The sequence below is a fragment of the Corvus moneduloides genome, chromosome 17 (assembly GCF_009650955.1).
Source record: "Corvus moneduloides isolate bCorMon1 chromosome 17, bCorMon1.pri, whole genome shotgun sequence".
Lineage (NCBI taxonomy): Eukaryota > Metazoa > Chordata > Aves > Passeriformes > Corvidae > Corvus > Corvus moneduloides.
In genome coordinates, this window is record NC_045492.1 from 280,975 (window position 1) to 306,617 (window position 25,643).

The following is a 25,643-nucleotide window of genomic DNA, read 5'->3' on the forward strand; positions in this document are numbered from 1 at the left end:
ATTGAACTCTTTACAAGACATGTTTTATTCCATGAGAAAATAATGACAGCAATTTTGACACGCTTTACAGGTTTGACGTCTTTACTACCAGAAAGCAGTTAAACACACAGCTATCCAAACCTAACATTCTTAAAGCAGTTATCAAATTTCATTTCAAGTAGAATAAGGCAATACTTCATCTGCTATCCTTTCATACAGATGGCATAATGATACAAATAACTTTGGTATTTTTCAAATTCAAAACGTTTTCAAGTGTTCAGAACATGTAATTTGCCTAGAAAACATTTACTTGTTTAACAACATCATTATTTACTTGTTTAACAACATACACTTATCCCAATTCTAAGTGGTAAGAGCAAACAAATGCAGACTTTCTAGCTATTCCAAGTACATGACTTCAATACTTGACATCTTTGAACTAACAGAAAACTTCAGAATCCAAGAACTGAAAGCATAAGCCCCTTCAATAATGGTTCCATTTAACAGACACAAGGTGTGAGAAGACTGAAGCAAACCATCACCTTAATCCACTCATTTAGAGAGTAACAAAGTGATGAGCACCAAGTAAGCTTCCAAGCTTACCTGGAAATACCTGAATGCACCAGGTATCAACACACTTTTTCCCTTTCTAATAAGATTTCCTCCACAACACTGAAGAACCAACAGGAGTAAATGGTTTTTTTCTCTAGATTTTCCTCAAGTGCCTTTCCAAGTGCCTTGCAAAAACGAATACATATCAGGAACCATACTGAAAAGCAAGAGCTGGAAGGAGCAAGCTCTGAAGGCTGAGTTGTAAAAAGAGCTGGCTATGTTTCACTTTTCCATCCAGATCTGAAGACAGGAAGTCCTCACCTCCATAGAATGAGAAATATCACCATAGCAAAGGCTACCTTAGCCTGTATTCTCTGCAGAAACTGCATGGTTTTGGCCAAATCTGTAACTAATTACCTAGTTAATTAATACTCAGACCCTTTTGAAAACAAAGGTATTTAAAAAAACCCCGCAGATCTCCGAACTCTCTCAATTTAGATGAGGAGACAGACACTTTTTCCTCTGCAATTCCAATCCATCATGTCCAGCTGAACTTGTCTATGTAGGTCAGCCTGGGGCTCTAGAGACAAATGCTCCAGAATTCCTGCACCAAACATGGTAAACTTGCTTGTATCACCAACACAAATTCTGTTCAGGGTCAAGTAAGATCTGTTCTAAACACAGCAAAGTCAGCTACCACTATCCTGTGCAACAGTTTCATAGGTTAATTATCTACCACCTTTGTAACATAACCCCCTGCTCACCAGATCTTTTACCAACTAACCGGATTCTCTTGTTGCTCGTGACTGAAGAATGGTCCTTTCCTCTCACTTCTAAAATCACTCCAAATTAAGAAATTCATTGTCACTCTTTACTGTCAACTCGTGTTTCCCTACATGCAGTTTTGAATAGTATGCGGAAACTAAAATTAATACATCTGTCTAATTCAGGTCAATTTTTCAGTATGTTCTTATATATCACCTCTAAGAGCAGCAAGTGTAGCATGATAGGAGTGCATGGTTAGCGTAGAGAGAAAGCAGAAATACAGACATATCTATCAAAACATTTTGTGTCTTAAAACAGTAAGTTTATTTTTAAATCCAGATGGCTTTAAATAGGCCAAAGCCTGCCAAGTATTGCCCAGTGTCCCGAGTCATTACTTAGAAGATAACAGAGACCAAATCGAGGTCCAGGATGATAATACCTATCCTTCCTCTTTTGCAGAACACCATCACAATTTTTTTCATAAACAGATAGCTCCTTCCACAAGTAAGGAATGTTTTGTCCCACAAAGCATTAGAAGAACGTTCTACAGGCCGATTATTTTAAATTTCTTGTGCTCAGACAGAGAACAGCTAAAACTGTTCAGCTTCAATTTTTTTTTCCTGCTAGAATTTTCTCCATAGGAATAATGGACAAATTCTCAGGTCTCCCATAAAACTAATTCTTTACCTTCCCTATTTTGATTGACCCCCTCTTGAACATGGATTATCAGAAGTGTTTGTGGATGTATACACTACACCTCAGATACTCAGGCGTGTCTGCCTCTAGGAACACAGCTGATATTTTAACAATGCATCATGCTGCCAGGTCATATTCTGGCACCGATAAACTGAAGTACTTAGGTATTTTTCTCCTCCTTGGCCATTCTTCCACTGCTAAGCTCCCAGACTATGTGATTGGAATTTGATTCAACCCTGAAGAGGTGAACAATTTACAACACCCCAAGAATCTCTTATCTCTTATCGACAGCACCTACGCATTTATTCACCTCATTCCTACCGCTGACCATTTTCATTCATGTAAATATTACACAAGACCAGCCCAACACCTGAACTGTGGCTTTAACAACAGCCTCCAACTTTCCTAGCTTTTGCCTGTAAAAAAAAATCCTTCTTTCTCTGAGCCAGCTTCTTGACACACCTTGTACTTCCTTTATTACCCACTTCTCCAGTTTAGTAACTTCCAAATGACAGGAGTCCAAGGATCAGCAGGAAGAGAGTTCTACTACTGCTCCTCCTCTGCCTAGAAAAGGCAGTTTTATCAAAGACTCTTGGTCTTTAAATGCAGTTTCTGTCAGTATGCCATACTTTCATAATATTCCCTAGTTTACCCTTCTTTAGAATAACTTCTGAAGGAGCAAAGTCTAGTCAGTAACAGGTCCAGAATCTGGCCAGACAGTTCCTTCAAGTGCACGTAATTTAGAGTTACATGTTTCAGCTATATACCGTATCATGGACTTAACATGTTTATTAACAATACCAAAGATGAGACCTCATGTTTCACAACATGTATTCCCTCACTCATTTCATATCAGTTTTACTCCTCTGAACTGTTTACATTAGCCTCTTTTAGATTCATTTCTACCTCAGGAATAATCTTCAGTTTTTTTGAACTACATATTCGTAGCGTACCTTCCTCAAATTCCAAACTTTATGACCAGTGCCCCACTACAAACTGAGGCAATTAAATACACAGAAACTTCTTGGGAGTAGTTTTTCATCCACCTGAGTCCCACTGCCTTTTTTTTTTTTTTCTTTAAGAGTTGATAAACCTTCATCTATTGCTTTCATGACTTTCATAATGTCTAACTCAATCTGACTGTTGACAGACAATTATCAATTATCTTTTTATCTGTTTTCTGAACTAAAAACACTATTTTATTATCTGTCCCTTTTCCCTATTCTTCACAGGCTGTGTGGTCATTCCTTATTTCTTCTGAGGTAGCTAATCACCCAGGTTTAGTGTGGAGCCCACACTAACAGGACTTTTTCTTCTTTCTGTAGAATACAGACCCAACACAGCATTAGCAATGTGAAACACAAGAAACTTTTCACATCCTGCCTGTTCAAACACCCAAGTTGCTCAGACCAGATGACTTAATTGCCTTGTTTCTTCAACCATCAGTTAGACCTGTTTGTGTATCCTTCCATTTAAATGTGAGCAACTCATGATCCCTCAAGTCAATGGTCATTTCTATTCTCATCCATAACATCTTCATTACTTACCAAATTGAGTTTAAAATAGCATCCCCTCTTCATGAGTCAGTGAGTGTTTGATGAAGAAATTTGTCGGATATCACATCCAGGAATATCTGGGCCCCACCATTATTACTAGCAATTCTTCTCCAATCTGTATCGGGGAAGTTAAAGTCTCCCACAATGACATAATTCCTGGTAGTAATTTTCTCTAACAAGAGTAAAGAGATCTTTAATCCATAACCAAATCTCACTTTGGGGATAGCTCATGACTCTACGGCAGCAAAAATTTTTATGTTTTTCTGAAGTTACTTAAGTTGCACATGTCTGCATTATTCCTTTTGTACAATACAAGTGGAATAAACAATGTTACCCCTACCGCCTTTATTTCTACAGTTGCTAAACATGCATCTTCTTCAAACACCAGTATTCAGCCTCATCATTTATTTCTCCACAGCCATGTTTTCTCATGCTGATTCCATGCCACCTGAACCATTCCGCTGTGTCAGATGTTTTTGGCCATGTTCTTGATTCAGTGAGCTTGGATTTTTTTGACCTTGTTTGTTATAAATGGCAGGGATGAGAAGGACTGGTGTTATTTTAAAACACTACTCTCATTTCTAATTGCCTACATGTGTTTCTACACAAAACTGCCACACCACTTTATAAACTGCATTAATGTTGATCTAATTTCAGTGGTGGCTACCTTTCCTTCTTTTTCTGGACTAGACACACTTTTTTCTCACCACTGTACCTTTTTCATCCTTCTCAGACAACTGACATTTTTCTGTCACTAGCCAGTTCCTTTTCCTTTCAAGGGTACATGTCTAGAACAACTCTATTATATTCTTTTAGCAACTGTCTACAGCTTCACATGTATGCTCTTCTTAAGACTGCACCTGACCTTCAGTAATATGATTCAGACCTATCTTATTAAGTCTGAATCATTTCCATCACAAGCTCTGCTGGAAGGCAAACAGCAATGCCACCTTTTCTTTGCTACTTTCCTTACACTTCCCACATGTTCCAGCATCGGGTTATTTGTGACATTCAGATCTTTTCTACTGCTATAACAGTTTCATATCCTTTGTTCTTAGTATTAATCAAAAGTAGCAAAAAAAAAAAAAGTAACCTTCAGGGAGGTTATTCACTGCTCCTAGTTCTGAAGACCCCATGAATAGTTTGTTTTGCTGGCCAGCTATGAACTAAGCAGCAGCAATCACATCCCTCAGCCTTATTCCAGCATACCCACCTGCAAAACACACATCCAATTACAGCCAAATCCAAGCAACACACATATTCCCTGACATAAAATGTCAAGTGTCTTTCCTCACCAGGACACATGCTGTAAAAACACTGCTGCCATCTTTGTGATGTGTCCCCCATAAAGTCCTAATAACCTTCCTGCCCCTTGTACAGCTCTGGTTTTTCTAAATGGGTCTATCCCCTTCCAGTTCCGAGCCTGTCACTTTTAAAAGTCAACACTTATACTGCAGTAGAACATACAAATCCCCACTAGCACAGAGAATAGTAAAGAGATAAAGGTTTGGGATGAAAACCAGCAGATTTGGGAAAATATGCAAAGTGAATCACACCCATCCAAATTGTGATATACTGGTACTAGTAATTTGCTTATGGATTTGCAGTGTTTTACAGTTTGTAAAACATGCTGCAACACCTGTGTTCTTATTTTAAAAGATCAAAAACCATAGTTAAGTACCTCTTGTCTCAAATTTATAAAGTAATTTTAAAACATATATATATATATAGGTCATCATTTCTTACCTGTCACAGCTCCAAAGGCCAAAGATCCACTCATCTGTAGAGCCTGCTGTGCAGCTGGAGGAATCTGCAAGCCAGTACCTGGAACAGAACACAGAGACCTTGGAGCAAACCTTTCACTCAGTTAGGGATGCAGTAACAGAAGTATCAGAAATCTTCACTGTTAGAAGACAAAAAATACCATGCATTTAGAAGTTTCATACATTTATCCTAACAGTTCTGTGGAGTGTTTTAATTCAAATTCTGCAAACTTCTGTATGTTCACACACTTGTTATTCAACATTACACGTACCTTCTGCAAGTCTTGCCATCAGCTGAAGGCGACCAGTTGTTCCCAAGTCAATTCCAGTCCGTTCCAACTCATCACTGTCCAAAAATGAGCTAGCACTGGAAGCATCAGTACGCTCAGTTACATGTCCAACTTTCATTGGCCTCCCAGCCAGCTCAAATCCATTGAGTTGTTCCAGGGCCTTTTTGGCACACTCAGAGTCTGAGAACTGTAGATTGAAAAAACACAAATTCAGTAATACCGCCTACAGGATTCAGCAACACTTCTACTGTATGTAATATCCACAATTACACAAATAGGAGAAACTCTTCAAGGTAATAGCAACGAGCTAACGTAAATGTGCTCTGTAGTTTTCATTTAAACCAAACACACGCATATTTTGGTATTTGCTTTCTCATAGTTAGGTACTACATATTTAAACATATTGCTGAAGTTACAGCATCTAGAAACTGCAATCAACAAAACCCATGGCTGCAGTTCTCTTTCAAGAGTGACACTCACTTCCTTTGAAACCTTGTAACTGCCATGGTATTTACTGGTTATTCCTAAACAGATGTTCTGCTTTATGCTGCGAAACATCAAAATAAACATACAAGCATTTTATCAGTGTTAAAACCGTCAAGTATGAACTATATAGTAAGTTTGGTTTCATTTGTGTCCACGTGCCAGAGGTCCCAGCTGAGACTTTTTTCCCCATGACAAATTGCCAGGTCAGTCAAGAAACTCAAGTTCACAAAATTGTGTACCTGAGGGTAAAGAGGAAAGATGTTTTCAACTGAAAGTTTCAGCCTCTAAAATTTTATTTCCCCTAAAAAGCTCAAATTCAATTATTTTCAGCTATAAAAAACACCAGTCTTCACTAGTGTCTTTGCCTGCAGAAGGTAGCATTTGCTTTTGCAGGCACTGATTACAAAGGAAACTATTTCTATCTAAACACATTCATTGTTCATTCACAACACCCAGACAACTGTCAGAAACAAAGAAAAAGGCCAGTGCTGCATCCTGCAACATGACACTTCTAAAATGAGACCTACAGAGATATAAAGTTGCAATTTAGTAGCTACTATGTATATGCAACAAATATAGGTTATGCTTTGTGTATTATGTTTCCATTGCTACTATACAGCCACACAGATATACACAGAAGGTTTATATATAGAGATACTCTCCTACATGGGAAGGTTACACTCAGAAATTGTCTAAGAAAGCTGGCAATTATAGTCATACCGTGATGAATCCATATCCTTTTGAGCGTCCAGTTTCACTGTCCATCATGAGCTGAATACTTTCAATCTAAAGGTAAGAATAAAGCTACTTATTATCAGATCTTTTGGAACAAGCCCCGAGATACCAGAACACAACATGAAAACAGCCCTGTCAAATACACATACATGAATATGAAACTACTACTTTTATTTTTTTAAATCAGTTTCTCATTCCTTCCTCATTTCAAAATTAGTATACAGACAGCTAAATAGGTACTTGGATAATAAGACAGAAGCAGGTAAACATAAGGGTTTTGAGCTCAGCTACAGGCAGAGGGTTGGTCCTGATGCAGAAGTCTAGCAGATAATGAGCACGCAGACATGACCAGATCCTATCAAACACACTGATCATAGCACCTCTTGTAAAGCTGAGAAACCCTGTTTTACAAGCTAAGAAAAGCAGTTTGCATGACTGACCAGGGTCTTTAAGAAACAGCTGTATATTTTAATAACTATTGGTATATGGGAGCTCCTAGAAGTTTACAGTTACTGAATTTAAAACACATTGCTGAGTTACCCATTAGCCATAAAGTAGCACTGGGAAGAACTGGACCATATGGAATAAGAAGGAAAGATCTTCACAGCTCTCCATGTAAGCCTCCTAAACTACCTTAATCCTACTGCCAGACCTTGAGGAAAAAAAAATAACCACCCCAAACCACAAGAATAACAGCCACACATGTGGATTAAAATTTAATCAATTGTAGCAATTTTCCAAGGTTTTGCACAAGAGATTTAAAGGAATACTGATTCTGAATACAGCATGTGAAAAGCATTGCTACGTGTTTGAGGCAGAGTTCATATCTAAAGAAAGTATGCAAAAACCTCAAACATTAACAGACTTCTTTTTCCCTATTAAGAAGCATATTGAGTATCTAACTTTTCCCCTATCTAAATGATATATACCCCAGTACCATAGCACAGTAGGGCTAACATGTATTATATCTCCACTGGAAACTTCAGATTTTATCCGCTCACTTCCATAATTCTCTCTATATAAACTTACAGCCATGCTGCATCCTGCAGCCCAATGCTCAGGAGCGAGAATGGGCCCAAGTCAGAGCTGTACAGGACACACTGCTAGTTCATGGTCTTAACATCAGCAAAATCTGCAGCAAAAAGTCCTCAGAAACAGATGACAGACAGTACTACACTCAGAGACCTCAGCTCTGTATTTTGTGCTTTAACCTGTGAAATGGGGCTCCCATTCACAATCCTGGGAGGGAAAGATACTACAAGCTGCCGGAGTGGGATACAACATAGGGAATTTATTTGGTTTGGGTTTTTTTTCCCCCCTGTTCCTTAATTTCAGGTATTCATTGAATTCTGAGCTTTGTAAGAAACCATTCATATTCACTGGACACCATCACAAATCCAAGTTCTCATCTGCTCTCCAACACTACCCACATACCTAAGGCCTGTGGATGCATGGGCACAGCAGTGCAAGAAAGCAACAAGGGTTTTGTGAGTACGAAGCTGAATTATTTCCGGAAGCTGCCAGTGCTCTACAACTAAGCTACGTTTTTCAAATAAACTAACACAACATGCCAAATTAAAGTTTACCCTGCCAAATGGCTCGAAGATTCCTCGAAGCATGTCTTCAGTTATGTTGAAGTGTAATGATCCCACATAGAGCCTCATAGGACCAGCACTGCCCTTCTGCAGATTATTTGCCATTGCTGCTGCTCTGTTTTTCTCTGCCTAAGGAGAAAATAATAATTCACCTTCTATAAGAAATTAATAAAAACCCCTAACATAAGAAGTCTGTATCTATCAAATCAAAACTGGAAGATTCACCAAACAAACAGAAGCTGTTGCATGATCTGCAGTCTATTCATCAGACTTGAACTTAAGAGCTACAAAACCCAAGACCCATGACGAAGTACAGAGACAAGAGATTCCAGAAGCCTTTAAACTGAACAACTTCATGCAGAATTCTGGCTTCTACCCAGTAAATTAATGTGGAAAGCATACACAATATAGCTTTCAATTCTGTAACACTTAAAATTACTACTACTTGCTTAAGATCTGTATTTTCCTAATGCCTTTATATAACTTTGAATCACTTTAATTTGCCTGTTATCTCCAGGAAACAGAAGTCCATTTATAACTAGCTTAAATGATCATCCTTGTTAAGGTTTTCCAAACATTCAGTGGTAACCAAATTTTCAAACTTTAAGTTTCTCATCAAGATACAAGAGGTGTAACTCTGCATGAACAAAAATGAGGTTTACAATTCCTCACCTGTGATGCCTGTACTATGATAGGTACACCCAGGACTCTCTGTCCAGTCAGTCCTATTGCCAGGGGCACTGAACTAACATCAACAAATTCAACATAAGCAATTCCCTTTGAACGTCTGGAATTTCTGTCTGAAATCATTCGCACATCACGAACCTGAAAGGCAAGAATAGAGATGGAAATACTTTTAGAGATAAAGGAAAAAGCCTGATGCAGCCTATTTCTCAGATAGGTATTAATACTGAGAATTATTTGACAAGCCAATGGCTTTAATTATGCTGAAAAATCTACAGCAGCATACATCTTTTTTTAACAAACATATCTCAGAGGCAAGCTAGCATTAAAGCTGCTGTTTGAAGTCAAATATAGTGACAGAACTTGAAGCACTCTAATGCTTTACACCAGAACCTTACAGCTGATAGAACAAATGAAGTTTTTCCAGCTTAGAAGTTACATGAATATTCAAATTACGCTGTAACTGAAAAACCTATCTGAAAAAAGAAAATATGAAAAATAAAGTTGTTTGAGTCAGAATTGCATCAACATCTTTTGCCTCACATCACATGAACAATGAGCTACTAAGAAACTACATTTTCATGTTCAAAGCTTTTAGTACTTAATTCATCATTAATCCCCCTTTGCACAGATATACAAAGCTCCAGAAAGCCACACGCTTACAATTCTGAAAAAATACTAATCTTGTACTCAAGTTGTACTAGGACAGCTTGAAGCAGTATTCAGAATCATTTAACTTCCCTATCACCTACCTTCCCTACTGTAGAGAAAAATTCTTCCAGGTCTCTTGGTCGAATTCTCGCAGCCAACTGCATGCAGAACACTGTTCGAGCATCCCTCTCTTCAGGGGTAAGATTATCAATAGGTTCTCTGGAAAGAGTAAAGTTCAGTTAAAAAAATAAGCTGAATTAAGTTAATTCATATTTGGACCGCACACGAAACACTAAATGATCAGTACTTCACAGTCTGATGGGAAAAAACATGCCTGCTGTATTAAAAATGCATAGTTAAGAACTGAAGGGAATACCAAATATTAACATGGTAAGTTGTTTACTTTTATAACATGACTGAATATCCTATTTCAACTGTGAGCATCAAATACAACTGAAAAATTCTGTTTTATGGACAGAAGCCCAAACTAAACAGAGGTACCTATTTTGCTACTGTCCAGAACTGGTACCATGTACCATTCTGGAGCTTGCATGTCCTTTTCATCAAAAAAGGACAAGAACACAAAGGCAAACGGGGTGAACTAGCACAGATCAGCTGTTCAAATTCTCAGACAAGTAGTGCGAGCTAGGCTATGCCAACTCACATCTTGCATTTACCCAGTCACTTTAGTCACTACAGCCACCGCGTAATACTGACATCCACGTAAATAAACTCCCAGTCCCCATTTCATAGTTTCAGCTTGTTAACCCATAAAAAACTATGAATAGTGAATAATTACTTTGATCCTTGACACATTAAGAACTAGAATAATTTTATTTCAATACTAAACTGTTAGCTGAAATTAGATGCACCACTTTGAACATATCAAAGCTTTCAATCTAAACAAATGTGACTTGTACTCAAGTACAAGTTACACAAGAAGTAGCATGGTGGATCCTGGAATGAGTTTCCAGCCACGTAGTATGTATTTTTGTTAATATAATTACATAGATATTAATCACCGAGAATCCACAATAAAATTTTAAACTGAATTATCTCAGTAAGAGTTTGCCAGTCATTGAAAAACAAAACGAGATTGGTTAAATTTAACTGCATTAATGTAAGAGAATAATCTCATTAGCAGCTATCTAAATCCTATTCCCTTAAATGAGAAGCCTAAGAATGGATAAGCAGATCCTGGATTCCAGAGGCATATAGCCTCTCTACAAATAACACAAATAAATACTGAACAGTAAAAAGAAGCATTTGTACTTTTCCATTCCATACTCTAGATTATTAAGTACAATTTAGCAGAAAACTAATTTAAATCACAATCAATGAAAAGAAGATTGAGAATACAGAAACCCAAGAAACAAACAAAGCAAGACTTGTTTTGCAAACTGACATTATTTACAACCTTTTATGACATGGGGAGAAAGCAACGTATTATCAATGTTCTTCTCTCACTGGCTTCCTGAATGAATTCCAGCACCACTTATAAGCTCAAGAGCAAGTAGTCATGCATTATTTCACCATCACTTTTCCAACTCCAACTGGACAAAAACAAACAAACCCAAACACACATAAAGAGTCATACCTAACAGGGCTTTTGTCTTTTCTGAAAGGACTTTTGCTTCTGGAGCGACGTCTGCTAAAAAGAAAGATCAACAAGATTACAAGAAAACCTTCAAATATACCACCCCTGATTCTAAATAAAACCTATTAATGATGTAATGAAAAACAAAGAAAAGTCAAAAACCTTAATTTGATGCTGTGAGGCAGACCGATCTTCCCTCTGATGGCACTGTTGAATTTTGGACCAGAACTATGGCAGAAGAAAAGACAAGACACCTGAGTACCTGAATTCAAGACTTCCTGTCTGTACTCACATTACACTGCAAGCGCTCACCCACCCTTGCATCTGAACTAGTCAACATTTCCATTAGCATCACCCACAGCATGCATAAGATTATCAAGAGGTTATCAATACATGCCAGACCATAAGGCACAGAATACGATCCCCTCTCACTTTCACCTACATCACAAAATCCCAGAATATGCAGGACTGTTCATGAGCCAGTCAGTCATAGCACATTTGTACATAAAAACTATTCTGAGCTACAATTACTGTTGTAACCATTTTCACCTGGTTTTTTGTCCACATGCAAGTTCTACATGGCAATGACTGCAAAGGATAACGCTCATGGCCTGGAACTCGGCCTCAGAGCTGTATGCCAAGTGGTGCTGGCAGGATTACTTGCTCAAGTGTAACATTTTAAAGTCGAAAGTTCCATGAAATTTAAGGTGCAAGAGGAAACCAAAGTGGATCCCTGCAGACACCTGCAAGGGATACATTCACTAACGTTGTCTCAGCTCTCACCACTAAAGCGCTACAAATATATAAATGAAGCTTCCTTAAAGTTCCTAATGGCCGCCAAACCACAGAAGCAGTGAACCCAGCAGTTAGCTGTATACAGACATGTAATCACAAAAGGAATCCAATCTCTTGACTGAATCTAATTTAATTCTCCAGGCGTCACAGAGTCTGTTTGAACAAACTGTAATCTGCCCTTTGCTTCCATGTTAAGGACAGTCCTCTCGCTAGTTAATGGGGCACACAGGAACAGACTGTGACACGAGCAGTCAGATTCGTCCTATCGCGTTCTTCCTGAATTTGATCTCCTGGTAGAGAGTTGTTCAAAAGGCAAAGAACAACACCTGTTAACATTCTTCCTGTATCTCCACCAAGCGCAGAGGCACTGCTGCACAGACTGAATGCTGTGCACTGGGCATTGGCTTTCCATCTGTACACAATTGATTCTTTCTGCTGTGGCTACACATTGATGGGAAACACCCTGAAAGACATGGCAGGCTGAAGACATTAAGTAGTCTTTCACTAAATCCATTTGGCCAGGCAATTTGTCTGAAAAACGTCTTCTTGCTCCTCAATGGAGCAGTAATGCTTATAGTTAAACTCAGCATCCACCACAAGTAGGAAGATGCCCGTTTTTTAAACGTGTCATGACACAGGTGGAAGTAGTGGGCCAAGATCCAAAACCGTGCTGGCCAGGTTAAAGCAAGGGAAATATGGCCCTGTACAACACTGGAAAAAAAAATAAAGAAAAAAGACCATTTAGAAACTACTTATTAAGAGAAGATAACTACTTATTAAGAGAAAATAAGACATAAAACACAGGCACATGTTGAGATGAGATCACTATTGATCAAAACCAGACTTTTTTTTGCCTAGAATAAATTATTCAATTTTCTGCTCAAGTCCAGACAAATTATTGCTGGGAGTGTCTATTCAGAGTCTTCAATACCTATGGCACAGCCACCAAAAGCTGCATCTGGAAATACTGGTACTAGTTCCAGAGGCTAGCTTCTTATCAGACACGGGATTACCTTGCACCTTCACATCTGATGTAAAACATGGTGCTTTTCATTTCAATTCAAATGCAGCCAAACAAACCAATTACAGTGACTCCAGAATACTAACATGCAGACCAACTACACAATAATAAGTACTTAAGACCATGAGTTTTCAAGGAAATAATAAAAGAAATCTTGTATTTGTCTAAACCTAATGAAAAACAAAACCAAAACACAAACAACTGAGAAGTAACAGTTTTCAAATACAGGCACAAGCAGGGGGCTGGGGGGGGAGGAAGAGGAAAAAGGGGCAGGGAAAACCCACAACCCACCACAACTCCAAAAGTCTCCATTTTCACTCTTGACTAGTACCATCTCATTTACAAACTCCATGAGAGCAACATTAAGAAATCCCAGACCACTGGAACAGACCAAGCAGAAAGCTGCCTGGGGCAAGGTGAGAGTCCAAGTTACCTTCTCAAAATCCCTTTTCAACAGTATTCTCCCTGTGTTTTTCTAGTGAGACTTGCTTGTAAAGCTGTGGATTTTAAGTTTCTTCTTTGCTTCTACTGTCTCTACAATTGTTGCCCAGTTCCTGCTAACCTGTACAGAAGCACCAAGTCACAAGCCATTAATCTCTATGTCTAGGAGTCACCTTCCTTGTAAGCCGAAGTCCTGTGTGCAGCCAAAGCACACACTTTCACAAAACCTATGTGATGCCACATGGCCCAAAAATGGTCACGTCAGAAGACAGCCAGCAAATTATCAGCTTTTACCTGCTCATTCATATTCAAGACTTTGACAAAACAATGCCAGACAAGGCAAACTTTGGCTAACAAAGTCCAGGAGAATCACAATGAACTTTGAGTCGTCATGTAATAAACCTGTTTTCCTAACAGCTTTGTCTAAATTCTTGGTTTCAGAATAGAAATAGGATGGTCTAAGTGACTTCTACTGTATGGGCCGGGATTTGCCTGACAGATGTCTAAGCAAGACTACTCAGTCAAGTTCTTTCTCCTAAGAAACCTAATGATACAGCTATGTAGCACTTAAGGGACAACATACATGAAAATAACATTAGAAAAAATACCCCTGTGAACACTAAGCGATGCAAGCCAGTCACCTAATTTTAAAGTAGTAAAACATTTTACCACAACCTCAAGCCTAAACTGACAAACTTGAAGTTTTCAGGTTCTCTGTAGCACCCTCTTCTTTTCCTTCAGAATCACCTACACTACTTCTCTCACTGTTGCTGAGACTCCTCCTAACTGCTCCCACCAGCAAAACCATCTCAGTTTGCAGATATCAGCTTGAAAAAGAGCCTTTATAAAGCTAATGAGAAAGACCACAAAGAGGAGGAAGAGTAAAAAATAAGATAAAATAGAAGGCATAAAGCATTTTGATCTAGATGCTGCAGTCAGCTACAACCCTGCCAGCAGTAACTCCAACCCAGAACTACCAGAACAGCCCCACAAGGAGAAATTCCAGAAATAAATTCTCCAGCCAGCAAGAGTACTCTGGCAGTCACTTTTGAAACACTGAGCTTATGGCACTGATACAGAGAAGACTTCTTCAAATGAAAGCCCAGTTTTGGTAGATCCAAAGGTGGCTGGTGATGGGGAAGGCTCAATCGCCAAAGTTTTTGTCTCCCTGAAATTCAGCACCTGTTATACAGATTTAAAGGTGGGTCTCTGCATTTAAAGAGCCTGAACAGGAAATGAAGAGCTCTCCACAACCGCATCTTCTGAGGTCCTTCTCTTTCACACCTTTTGAGCCAAAACAAGAGTTTTGGAATCACATTAGCATGTTTATCACTTTAACAGGACCATCCATCATCTACAACTGAATAACAGCAACTGCTTGCTGACTGCCGACAGTGAACACCAAAGCTTCTGGGATACAGGTGCTTGCCCTATACCAGTCTTCCACTAACCCATCTAAGCACACTAGAATTCTACTTGGTTAAATGAAAGCAACACTTTGGCAACTGAAGCAGAGAACAAACTATCAAATGAATAAGCACAACTATGTATCCTCAGAGCATACTAGATTATCTCTGCTTCTTGTTCACTGTGCCTCAACACCAGAGAAATCACCCAAAACAGCTATGGAAGAGTGTCAGAATAGCAAAAAAGACTCCTTGTAACCATTTACCTTTTTGGCATAACATATCTCAGTGCATTAAAACAGGCATGGATTATTGTAGTAACATCAATACTTTCAACCTCTGCTTAAGGAAATCATTTTGGAAGACCAGAATACTGGAACTCCCAAGTTTCTCCAGGTGAAAAACTACCTCACCCAGTGACAACTAGAAAAACAAAGAACAAAATCCTCCAACATAGCTGGGAGAATGCAGCAAGTCCCAATTACAAGAGGAGACAAAGGTACATCCTCTTCACACAACACTGCACTGGAGGTGAGGAGACCAGCAGGCTCCATATACAGAAGGCTGAAGTTTTTGATCATGGTCATCTGTATCTTGATCCACAACAGCAGCACTGGCGCAACCCAACTAGCTACTGTAATCTTACAGGTGCAAGAGTTGTAGGAAAACAAGCCAACTCTGCACTGCTGAAATCTTCACAGCTGAAGCCCAGAGCATTGTACAGAGGCTCTGATATTCAAGACAAAGGAAAAGCAGGGCTAATACATAATATGATGCCCACATACACAGGGCTGATGATGCAAAGGATGCCACTGCACCTCAGAGGACCCAGGAACTGCAATAAGTTTTCGTTACGAAAATTACAACATCCAGGTGACTTAGCACAATGAGACCCTGAGACCTCAGGAAGTTTTGTCTGTAGTCCAAGAGTACAAAAAGCCCCAAGAAAAACATTCATGTGCATAAAACTGCACATGAATTTTATGCCTACAAATGCCTACAATTTATCAGAAGGCAAACACTGTCTGCTCCAACATCTTGAGAGAGTTCTCCATCATGGTGACATTACATGTCATGAATAAAAAAATACACCTTTTCAAATGCCTTCTTTTTACATGATCTTGCATTCCAAGATTTGGCAACAGTTGAGAGGAGACCTGGACAACAGCAGAGACAAAGAGCAGTCTCAGGTAATCAATGACAGTCAAGCATACAGCCCAGTTCTCACTGTGCTTCTGCAGAAGGAAGCAATGGGAAGCAAAGGGGAGAGCCACAGTACAAACCATCAGAAATGATAACTGATGAAAAAACATCTTTCGAGAATTTATTTACAAATGCCTGGAACTACGTATTGCTGAAGTTCTATCAAACTAAATATCTGAGAGGAACAAAAGAATTCTTGTCAGCCTCTAAACAAGTTGAGAAAAAGCAGGGCAAATACGCAACACATAGGCATTGCTAAGACAAGATGCTTCCAGTTTGGATGCATAAACATGGAATGTGTTTGTGTGAATATTCATTTAGAGAATTTAATGTTTAAGAACAGCAAGACAGTAAAAATCTTTAGTAATACGAAAAAAAAAGGGGCTTATGAGCCTGTAACCAAAGTAACAGACTACTATTAATTTTTTGACTGTTAAACCATCAAGTTCATATACTTAAGATAGTTAGGACACAGAGACAATTTGGTTCTTACACTGATTTTGTGATAAACTTTGCTACTGATTTTGTGATAAACTTTGCTTTCCAGTCAGCTGTACACATTCTTTCATTTGCTTTTCCATCTCTATGTTTGGCTAAGAATGAAAATTAGAAGAGGAATATTACTGTCCTCCTCTTTTTCACTCCATATTTATTGACATTATTCAAGCTTAACCTCTCACCTTCTTTTCTAAGATAATTATTGGCCAATTTAGAAAGCAGAGCGAAACTTTAACCTTCCACATTGTAACATTGAAGCAGCACACATGCAACTCTAAACAAATAACCTACTAGGGACTTCTATAGCGGCCTCTGAATCTGCGATCTCTACTCCTAGACCGGCTGCGTCTACGTTCTTTGCTTCTGCTCCGTTTCCTTTCCCGGCTTCTGCTCTTTTTCCGTTCCCGATCTCGGCTCCGTTTGCGTTCCTTACTTCTGCTCCTCTTTCTATCATGGCTTCGACTTCGGCTCTTGCTCTTTTTTCTCCTGAAAAAGAAAAGTGCAACTTCAGTTACACACATAGCTCAGTGTTATTTACCCCACATTCCACATTTCCTCTGATGTCACAGACATTGATAGGAAAAGTTTCTACCTGTTGGTATTTATACTTTTTTTCGTTAAATGGGTGGCTAAGCATGTCAGCAATCTTCTATCGTGAGCCATGTCAAGTTTGCAACAGCGCATTTCTATTTTAAAATTTTTAATTGCTAGAGAATGCTTTCAGAAGAGTAAAAGGACTAAAAACTCACACTTCCAGTGTTAGATCTAGTACATAGCAGTTGCAGTACTTCATGTGGCGTTTAAACATACTTTAAACACAGCTTCACAATTCTAAGAATAAATTATATATAGCAAAGTAAAACAAAACACAACAAAAATAGAAAGGAAGAGGCAAGTCTGGGGGAAAGGAAGGTTGTTTCCTCTTAATACTCCCTGCCAACAGTCTGTAACATGCTGCTTAAGAGTTTTGCTTCCTACTTGCTACTCCCACTCATAAGCCACTTGCTTTTTTAAGTCTATGGCTGTTATAGATTTGGGGCAAACTGCAGATTTTTGTAACTTTACCCATTTACTTAGAAAATTGAAACTTCTAAAACCTGTATGTCAATTATACCTCGTATTTGAAAAACAGTGAGCAACTGTTCCATTACTGCATTTGGGTTATTCACAAATTTCTTCCTCCATCTCAGCCTGAGACCACCAAAGCTTACAGTTTCTCCTAGTTTCTAAAATATATCTGCATGTATACATAAGACACATATTAAACAGATGCTCAGGCCATTACTTAAGACAGCAAAAAAATTAAATATGCTGAACGTAACAAGTCTGTATATTTATCTGATGCTAAGCAAATGTTTCCACAATTTTGATGACATCAGTTGCAAAGGGTATTAACCACATCTGCAAGCAAAAGAAAATTTCCAAATTGCTGCAACTGCAAATACAGAGTTTTTTCAATTTATTTCTTTAAACACTATTGACATGGATTCACAAGTCCACGAAAATCAGCAGCCTCTCCCCAAATGTAGAGAATTGAGAAAATACTTACTTCTTGCTGCGTTCTTCGTGGCCATTGGCACTGCTCAATTTGTTCTCATCCTAAGCAGGGTTGATAGAAGAACATCGTGAGGACGAAGCGGAAATATTTCAAGTGGTCAAAGGGTAATGGGAATAGGAATAAGAAAATAAAAAACAAAAATTTTAATACTAAATTACTTGTTTACAGCTTAATGTGGAAAGCTTTAGAAAATTTAGATAGGCATGTTTAACCACTTTGCTGCTTAAATTTAAGTCATACAATTACAAAATACAAGACTTACATCATTTAAAAGTGTGTATTAAATTGTAGATACTTCCTTACATGGTTTAGAGAGCAAGTTATCCTGTAGAATTCAGCACTCAAGTGGCTAAATGTTATTTCTATAAAATTTAAGAGGAAGTTTGAGGTGTTTGCGAGCCCCTCTGATTAGTACCAAGGCTATCTCTGCCTAAGCCCCGTGGCTACACTAGCAGCCAGCCACTATGGAATTCCTGTGACCGATGCCATTCCCGAGATCTTCACTCATTTTCGTTGAAGGGTTGTAAGAGCTTGATGTCACCTCTGTCACACATCTCGCCCTGAAGCAAACAGGGATTCACACTGCTTTAGTAACGTCGACTCCCAAGAAAGCCATCAATAATCCACCAGTCCAGCCTAAACATTCCCTATTTCCATACCTGTTTACATGGAAAATATCCATGTTAAGCCAGGACACAAGAATTTTAACACAACAGTTCACAACTTTCTCTTCAAGATGTAAACGTAACTGCTAAGTATTACATAAACTAAATATACCACTTAAAACTTACGAATGCTCATCCAAAATTCATGACACAGTTGTAATAAACACTGCAAAATAGACTAACAATAGCTGCTATGTAATCTATATACTGGCTTTACAGTTTAATCACATTGGTTACATCAAAAGTACAATTCCTAGGCAACTTAAACTTATATACATTTCTTTCAAAATCAGTGCTAAAGCATGCAGTCTGTTAACACTTCACCACCATCTGGTGGAAAACAAAAAAAGACAGTATTCATTTGCTGCTGGTTTAAGTGAAAGACATCACTAAGCTAATTGATAATAATTTCACACAAAAATCAACATTTCCTAATTAAACAACTAGGACAGAAGAATACAACAGCTTATTTTAGAATGACACCACAGACTGTGATACTGTCTTTTACTCGCTAAGAACATTCTATTCAGGGATCCAAGAATTTCTGTAAATTCGTTCACTCAGCAATTGATTTTCATCTGCCCTGTTGAAAGATTAACCGCCAGCAGCCTTCTGCATTAAAAGCAAGTCCCACTCTTCTCGCACTGAGCAGATTGTTCAAATATTTACTTGCCATGGGACTGGTGAAAAGGTTATTCTTGGAACCCTGCTGTTTTCCCAAACCACTGCATTCACCTTGTTGCTATACCAAACTAGACTTGGCAATTTTAGAGGAAAGGTTTTAGGATTTTGGTTTCTGGGGTTTGTTTTGGTTTTGTTTTGGTTTTGTTTAGTTGGTTTTTGGGTAGATTTCTTTTGTTTTGTTTTGATGGTGTTTGGTGTTGGTTTTTTTTTAACCTAGGGGACCACGGTACAGCGATACGTCACTCAATTACTACCTTATGATTGACAGTTCACACTGGAATCAAAGGTGAATTCATGGGAGTAGAGGTGAGATATCGTTAGGCAAGTCTACAAAGAGAGATAGATGGGCATTTATTCATCACGCTGAAGTGAAACTACTGCACAATATAATTACATTAACAGTATATATTAACTTGACAGTTACATGTAATGCATGTCCAGTAAGATAAATCATGAGGGCTCCAGGGATGTTAGTTTACAGTTCAGCAGTAGTTTCATGAATAATGCTAAATTAAGGTAAACAGGACCTCACTGGCATATTTTTTCTCACCTTCTTGTAAGGAGCTTCAAGCATTGCTTCAATATCAATATCATCAGCCATTTTTTCAGGACACCTGAAAGAAGAAGTAAATTCCACCTGAGTTGGAAAACACCCTCGTGCTTTATATTGCAACAGCTTTTACTTAAGAGGTCATCGCTGCATTGGCTCAAAGTCACGATGCAGGGCTTCGGTAGATATTTCCCACAAAAACTGGAATGAAGCTTTGCCCAGTGAGCTGATAATGAATGTGTGCAAAGTAATTACGGCTGCAAACAACAAAATGTGATTGAACACCATTAGCCAGAGGAAACCCCAGAGGTATTCCACCAATTTCTTTCAAAACAAAGAGCACAGTGTATTTATGACACACAAACACAGCTCTGGTGGCCATCTTGAGAAGTGCTAGAGCTTCACCAAAGGACAATGCACCATCAGGCAAACCTGTTCACAGCTCCTAGCCTTTGCCATCATCATTTATCAACCTCAGGATGTGGACACTGTGGTACTTTGAGAAATGCAGCCTCCTGCATAACAGGGGCCACAGGAAAATAGTTATGATTCCAGTACTAAGAGCTACTAAAGCATACATAAAGTCCATCCAGTCTGGAACTTCTCGGACAAAAAAGACCCACCACACCAGGTAACATTTGGCACCATGAACATTTTGGGTTTAGTTGCTCCTCTTATTTTCCAATTTCAACCCTTTAATATAATTTTATGTTTACTATACTCTGAATCACTTTGACACTTGATTTCCTCTCCCTATGCATATGCAATTAAGCAACTCTCAAGACTCCTGGAATTAAACTTGGACATTAACTTCCTCAAATCTCTTAGGGAAAGTTTCTCTTCTTTTTCTTTCTTAAGCTCAAGAATAGCCAGTCCTCTAGATACAAGTCTGACAGCCCAACAGCGAAGATTTCCCTGCATGTGCACAATAAAATGGATTTTTAATCATACAGGTTAGTTCTTGCACCTTGTCTACAGGCACTACTGCAGGAACTGTGCTGCCCCGAGACTTGGGCAGAATAATGAAATTGCTCCAACACATCAAGATTCTTTAAACAGGCCACTTACAATGTCATAATTGAGAATGCTTTACCAGAGCTGCAGCACATCTGACCCTGGCCCAGGAATACATTCTAGAATAAAACACAATCCTCAAGCAGGATCACAACACTGGAAGTTCACACTCAATTACTTAACTGAGGCACACTAACCTCATTTTCAAATTACTACCTGCTGGGCTATAGTGCTATCACTTAGAGATATGAGCATCCTTCATTTAAGTGCAATGGCTCAATTTTACTTCTTACTACAGTATTTATATTCAGCTTTTCAAGCCATCTACATACATGCAAGTGATTTAATTCACTGCTGTTCTACCAGTATGTAGTATAAATAGTACATCAGTATGACTAAGGGCCATGAAAAAGCCAAACCCAGAATTCTACAAAAAAATTCCCACCGGTGACAACTCCCACTCAAAATTAGTTTCAGATGTGTAATTTAACCAACATATCCAGCTACATTTGGTGAGGAATTATTCATCCTGAAGAGGGGTGGCCACAATAGGGACCATCAAACCTTGAATGGCATGGAAAAGTGCAGAGGGAAGGACTATTACTGCATTCACCCAAATAGTAAGTGAATGAACTATCATCCAGTGGGTTCAAAACAATGGTCCTTATTCACAAAGCATTTAGCCATTGAATTCACTGTGGAAGGGCACTATGGATCCCGACAAAGAAAAATAAGCACATGCAGTGTTCAAAAAAAACCCCCCCAAACCCATAAAAGTTTACAGAAAAAGCTTTTCATTAAACAAAGACACGCCTCGTGACCGTGAACCACAACTAAGTGCACATAGAGAGAACTGTCAATGTGTGACTGTGCTGTTCCCATTCTTTCTTTGGCATTTACTGCTGGCCACCATCACTGACAATCTCCTGAACTGCGTGGACCTTTGGCCTCACCCCAGCAATCTGTACCCTTTGTACTCTTTACAAAACACTTCCACTGGGACAATAGCATGTTATCAGAGTACGTTCTGTCTATGTAACAGAATCCTGCTATCAGCCCTGTAATGCATATATGTAATGCATATAATAATGCTACATATGGAGTTGAAAGTATTTTTTTTAAAATCACAAATGAAAGTTCGCAATAATTTCAAATGACTAGAAAATCCTGACAGATTTTCAAATATCTTTCATTAAACACTGATGCTCAAAATAATTTTCCTGAAAGCCTTTCAGCTTGCTCAAAAAAGCGACTAACTTGTTTGTAGAGGGAAAAAAAATAACAAAACCACCCTAACAAGCAAACAAAAAACCCTCCCAAACCATCAAAACAAACAAGGAATGAACTACACCTGAAACTTTGTGGATCTACAGAAAACGTAAAGGGACAGGAAATTTACTGCAACTGAGCTAGTCACTATTTTGAAGAGAAACACTCTCTCTTTGTGCTGTACTGTATTACATAAAAGGAATTTAAAAGGGTTCCGTTCTCAAAATTATTTGTTTTAGAAATCCAATGAATGACAATTCTACACGTTTTACATGTAGTGTCCTGGAAAAGCATCAGGAAACTTTAGGGAGGACTCCGACGCCTCGGGAGGGCAGATCGCCTCTCAGCAGGACCCATACGTCTGCACGCAACTCCTCAGTCAGAATTCCCGCACTCTCCTGAGACGATCACGCGGAGCGAATTCGGTTTCCCAGAAACAGTGATGCCCAGTGCTGCCTACCCTGCTGTGGCTGCCCTCCTACCTCGCTCCTTCCAAAGGCCTTCACTCCCCGCCCGCCCCACCTCCGCCCCTCCCCGCCCCGTCTCCCAGGGCGAACAGCCCCGCAGCCGCTCCCGCCCGGTCCCTCCGCACAGCGCCATCGCGGGAAGGGGGGGGCTGTAGGGGGGAGCCGGGGCGGGGCAGCGCCATGCCGGGGGTAGCTGGGTCTGTCCGCGACGTGGCCACGAACAACCGAACCGCACACGGCCGGGCGGCGGGGCGGGGGCCGCCGGGAGCTCTGGTCCCGGTGACGGGCAGAGCGGCCCCGCGGGAAGGGCCGAGGCGGCCATGGCGGCGGGAGGGGCGCAGACACCCAGGCCGCAGCAGCCCGCGGACCAGGCCGCCGCTTGCCCGGCGGGGGGGCCCCGGCCCCACGAGCAATTACCTGCGCCACGAGCAGTGCGATCCTCGCTAGGGCCCCTTAGTCCAGCAACGGCGGCTCCGGCGTCACTGCGCTGGCGGTGGGGGATGGGCCCGAGGGCTCAAGCACCCTCTCCAGGCGTCTGAACCTTAAATGGACAGCGGCGCTCAGGCAGCCGCGGGGAGCGGGCGGCTAGGGACAGCGCGGTCGTGAGTCCGTCCCGGTGCCGGTCTGGCCCCGTCTATGGCTCCGCGGCTGCTCCCGAAATGGCGCCCGACCGCTCGCCGCTCCGCGCACGGCACGGGGGCGCCCAGCGTACCGCGCAGGGGCTCTCGCGAGATGCACGGCCAAACAAGGCCCTGCACCCCCGGGCTCGCCACCTCTCGCGAGATATCGCAACCGGAAGCAGTGGCGGAAATGCTCGCGAGACTTGGGTAGACAGGTGGCTTTGTCACGCGCTTCTGAGCTCTCGCGAGAGCTTGCACGCCCGCCTGGCGCCCGGCGGGCGGGCCGAGCCTGGGGCCGGCTGTGGGCGGGGCTGCGGCTGCGCCCGGGGCCCGGGGCCCAGCTTGTGGGTTTGCGGTGCGTTCTGAGCGCCCGTTCTTTCCCTGCCTTCGGAGGGGTTCTTCAGGATATTCTGAGCACCATGCCGAGGCCTTGTCGTAGGTTCTTGCTTTCCAGCAAACTAAAGTGGATTAGGGCAGGAGGGCGAAATTACTGTGTTCCTTCACCAGAGATTGTGCTGACGTGATGAATTAATAGGGTCTGTGGTCTGATCTTCCTCCTTTTGGCCGAGGGCTTGATTCATTCAGATTAGCAATGTCCGAAGGTGTTCAGCAGTACCCTTCTGCCAGAAACAACACCTCCCTTAACAGGCCAGCAGTGTCTTGCAGATTTTTTAGCCACTTCAATCCCAAGTAAATCTGTCAATGGCCTGCCCTTCTGGTGCGGCTTTTGGCCCAAGCCACTGCAGATTGCTGAAGTCTTGAAGCTGAATGTTTAACTCAGAAGGGAACTGGTGTTTTTGTTTAAACAAGTCCGTCTTGTTTCATTAACAGTGCTTCGTTTCCCTCAGAGCTCACAGAATGGTTCGTTTGTATTTAAATTTAATAATACGTTGTAAATTTGGAATTGTTCAAGGTAGTACAGATAACATAAAGTGGGTTTCCTGCTGGTATCAGCATGCAATAAATTGTTGCTGGGGAATTTTAGGTTGTTTATTTTTTTTTGTTCTACAAATCTGAAACAATGTAAAGATTAATTCTAAACAAACTTTTCCTCCTGAAATGATAACTTTTCTGGAAGTCCCAGGCTACTGTCTCATTTAATGTCATTTCTAACAACGTTTCTGAAATGTTAATAGCAGTAAATGGTCCTGGGGCCCTTGCCCAGAGTGTCCAAGTCTTTCTAAGCTGAAGTGGTCAACTAGTAGAGTTTGGAACATTTAGGAAAAATGATCTGTTTAAAATTAAAAACAAAGCATGACTGTAATAAGGTTTTTTCCAACCTAATCGTTTCTGTACAGGTTGGTTGTAAACAAAATTACTAGTCTTCTCACAGACAAAACAAGATTTATTCTATTTATTCCCATGCACTGTCTGTCCCTTACGCCTCAGCTTCCAGGCAGCCATCAGGTCTGCTCTAACCAGCTCCATGTTCCTTGCTCTCTCATCTTGTGATTGTGACTGAAGTATGTGCATAGGCTCATGTTGGTGGATTTACCTAAGGCCTTTCTCTCCTATCATTTGCCTGTGGAGCCAGGCTCTGGAAGCAGTACACAGACATGGGGGTTTTTTGTCTTCTCCACGAACACACCCCTTCCCCTTGGCTGGTGCCCAGGCAGTGTACGAGAAAGGATGCAGCCCCACGCTTCCAGTACTCACGGACAGGGCTAAGGTGGCTAATGAGGGGTCGGGAGTAGCAAAGAGCGGCACAAGCTGCGTGTCCAGTCTTGTTGCCAGACCCAGCGTATCACAGCACTGCCCTGGCCCGTCGGCTGTCGGCGTTCAGCTCCGCAGGGCTGTTGGTGTGGTCACTACGCACTTGGCTGGATTCACCTCTGGAGCTGAGGGGAAGCTCTCAGTAACACATTCCAAAAAAAAAAGTTTTCTTGTTTGTGGGATGGCTTGATCCGGAGGAGGGACTGGCTCTGCTGCGCTAGGGGATAATGCCGACTATCGCTGGTGTTCGTTCCTCCCTCTAAACCTGGGCGTGCGTTCGCGTAAGGCGCCGGGGATTGCTCGTGTCACCCGCGCCGTGAGCGGTAGAAGGGGTCGCGCAGAATTTACAACCCAAAGGCAAGAGAGCGAACGGAAGAAAAATCTCGCGCT

General features: G+C 40.7%; 1 protein-coding gene across 8 annotated transcripts in view; it reads right to left on the minus strand.

The window, feature by feature from the left end:
• The window catches only part of RBM39 (RNA binding motif protein 39), a 29,123-nt gene extending 5,498 nt beyond the window's left edge, over positions 1-23,625 (minus strand). The window contains exons 1-13 of one of the 8 annotated variants that reach the window (XR_004243516.1): positions 23,338-23,625; positions 20,171-20,234; positions 18,263-18,312; positions 17,005-17,199; positions 11,512-11,577; positions 11,350-11,403; positions 9,854-9,971; positions 9,090-9,242; positions 8,409-8,546; positions 6,808-6,873; positions 5,584-5,788; positions 5,295-5,372; positions 3,540-3,720 (exon numbers count right to left, since the gene is read on the minus strand). Coding sequence is in view for 6 of the 8 variants with exons in the window: in XM_032127063.1 (XP_031982954.1) it covers positions 5,295-5,372; positions 5,584-5,788; positions 6,808-6,873; positions 8,409-8,546; positions 9,090-9,242; positions 9,854-9,971; positions 11,350-11,403; positions 11,512-11,577; positions 17,005-17,199; positions 18,263-18,312; positions 20,171-20,221 (1,174 nt within the window). In the remaining 2 variants the exon portion in view is untranslated. Of the gene's footprint in view, positions 1-3,539; positions 3,721-5,294; positions 5,373-5,583; positions 5,789-6,807; positions 6,874-8,408; positions 8,547-9,089; positions 9,243-9,853; positions 9,972-11,349; positions 11,404-11,511; positions 11,578-12,470; positions 12,856-17,004; positions 17,200-18,262; positions 18,313-19,874; positions 19,948-20,170; positions 20,235-23,337 lie in introns of those variants that run through there. The other 7 variants (XR_004243517.1, XM_032127068.1, XM_032127067.1 and 4 more) reach the window with 7 other exon arrangements.
• Positions 23,626-25,643: the final 2,018 nt, after the last annotated feature.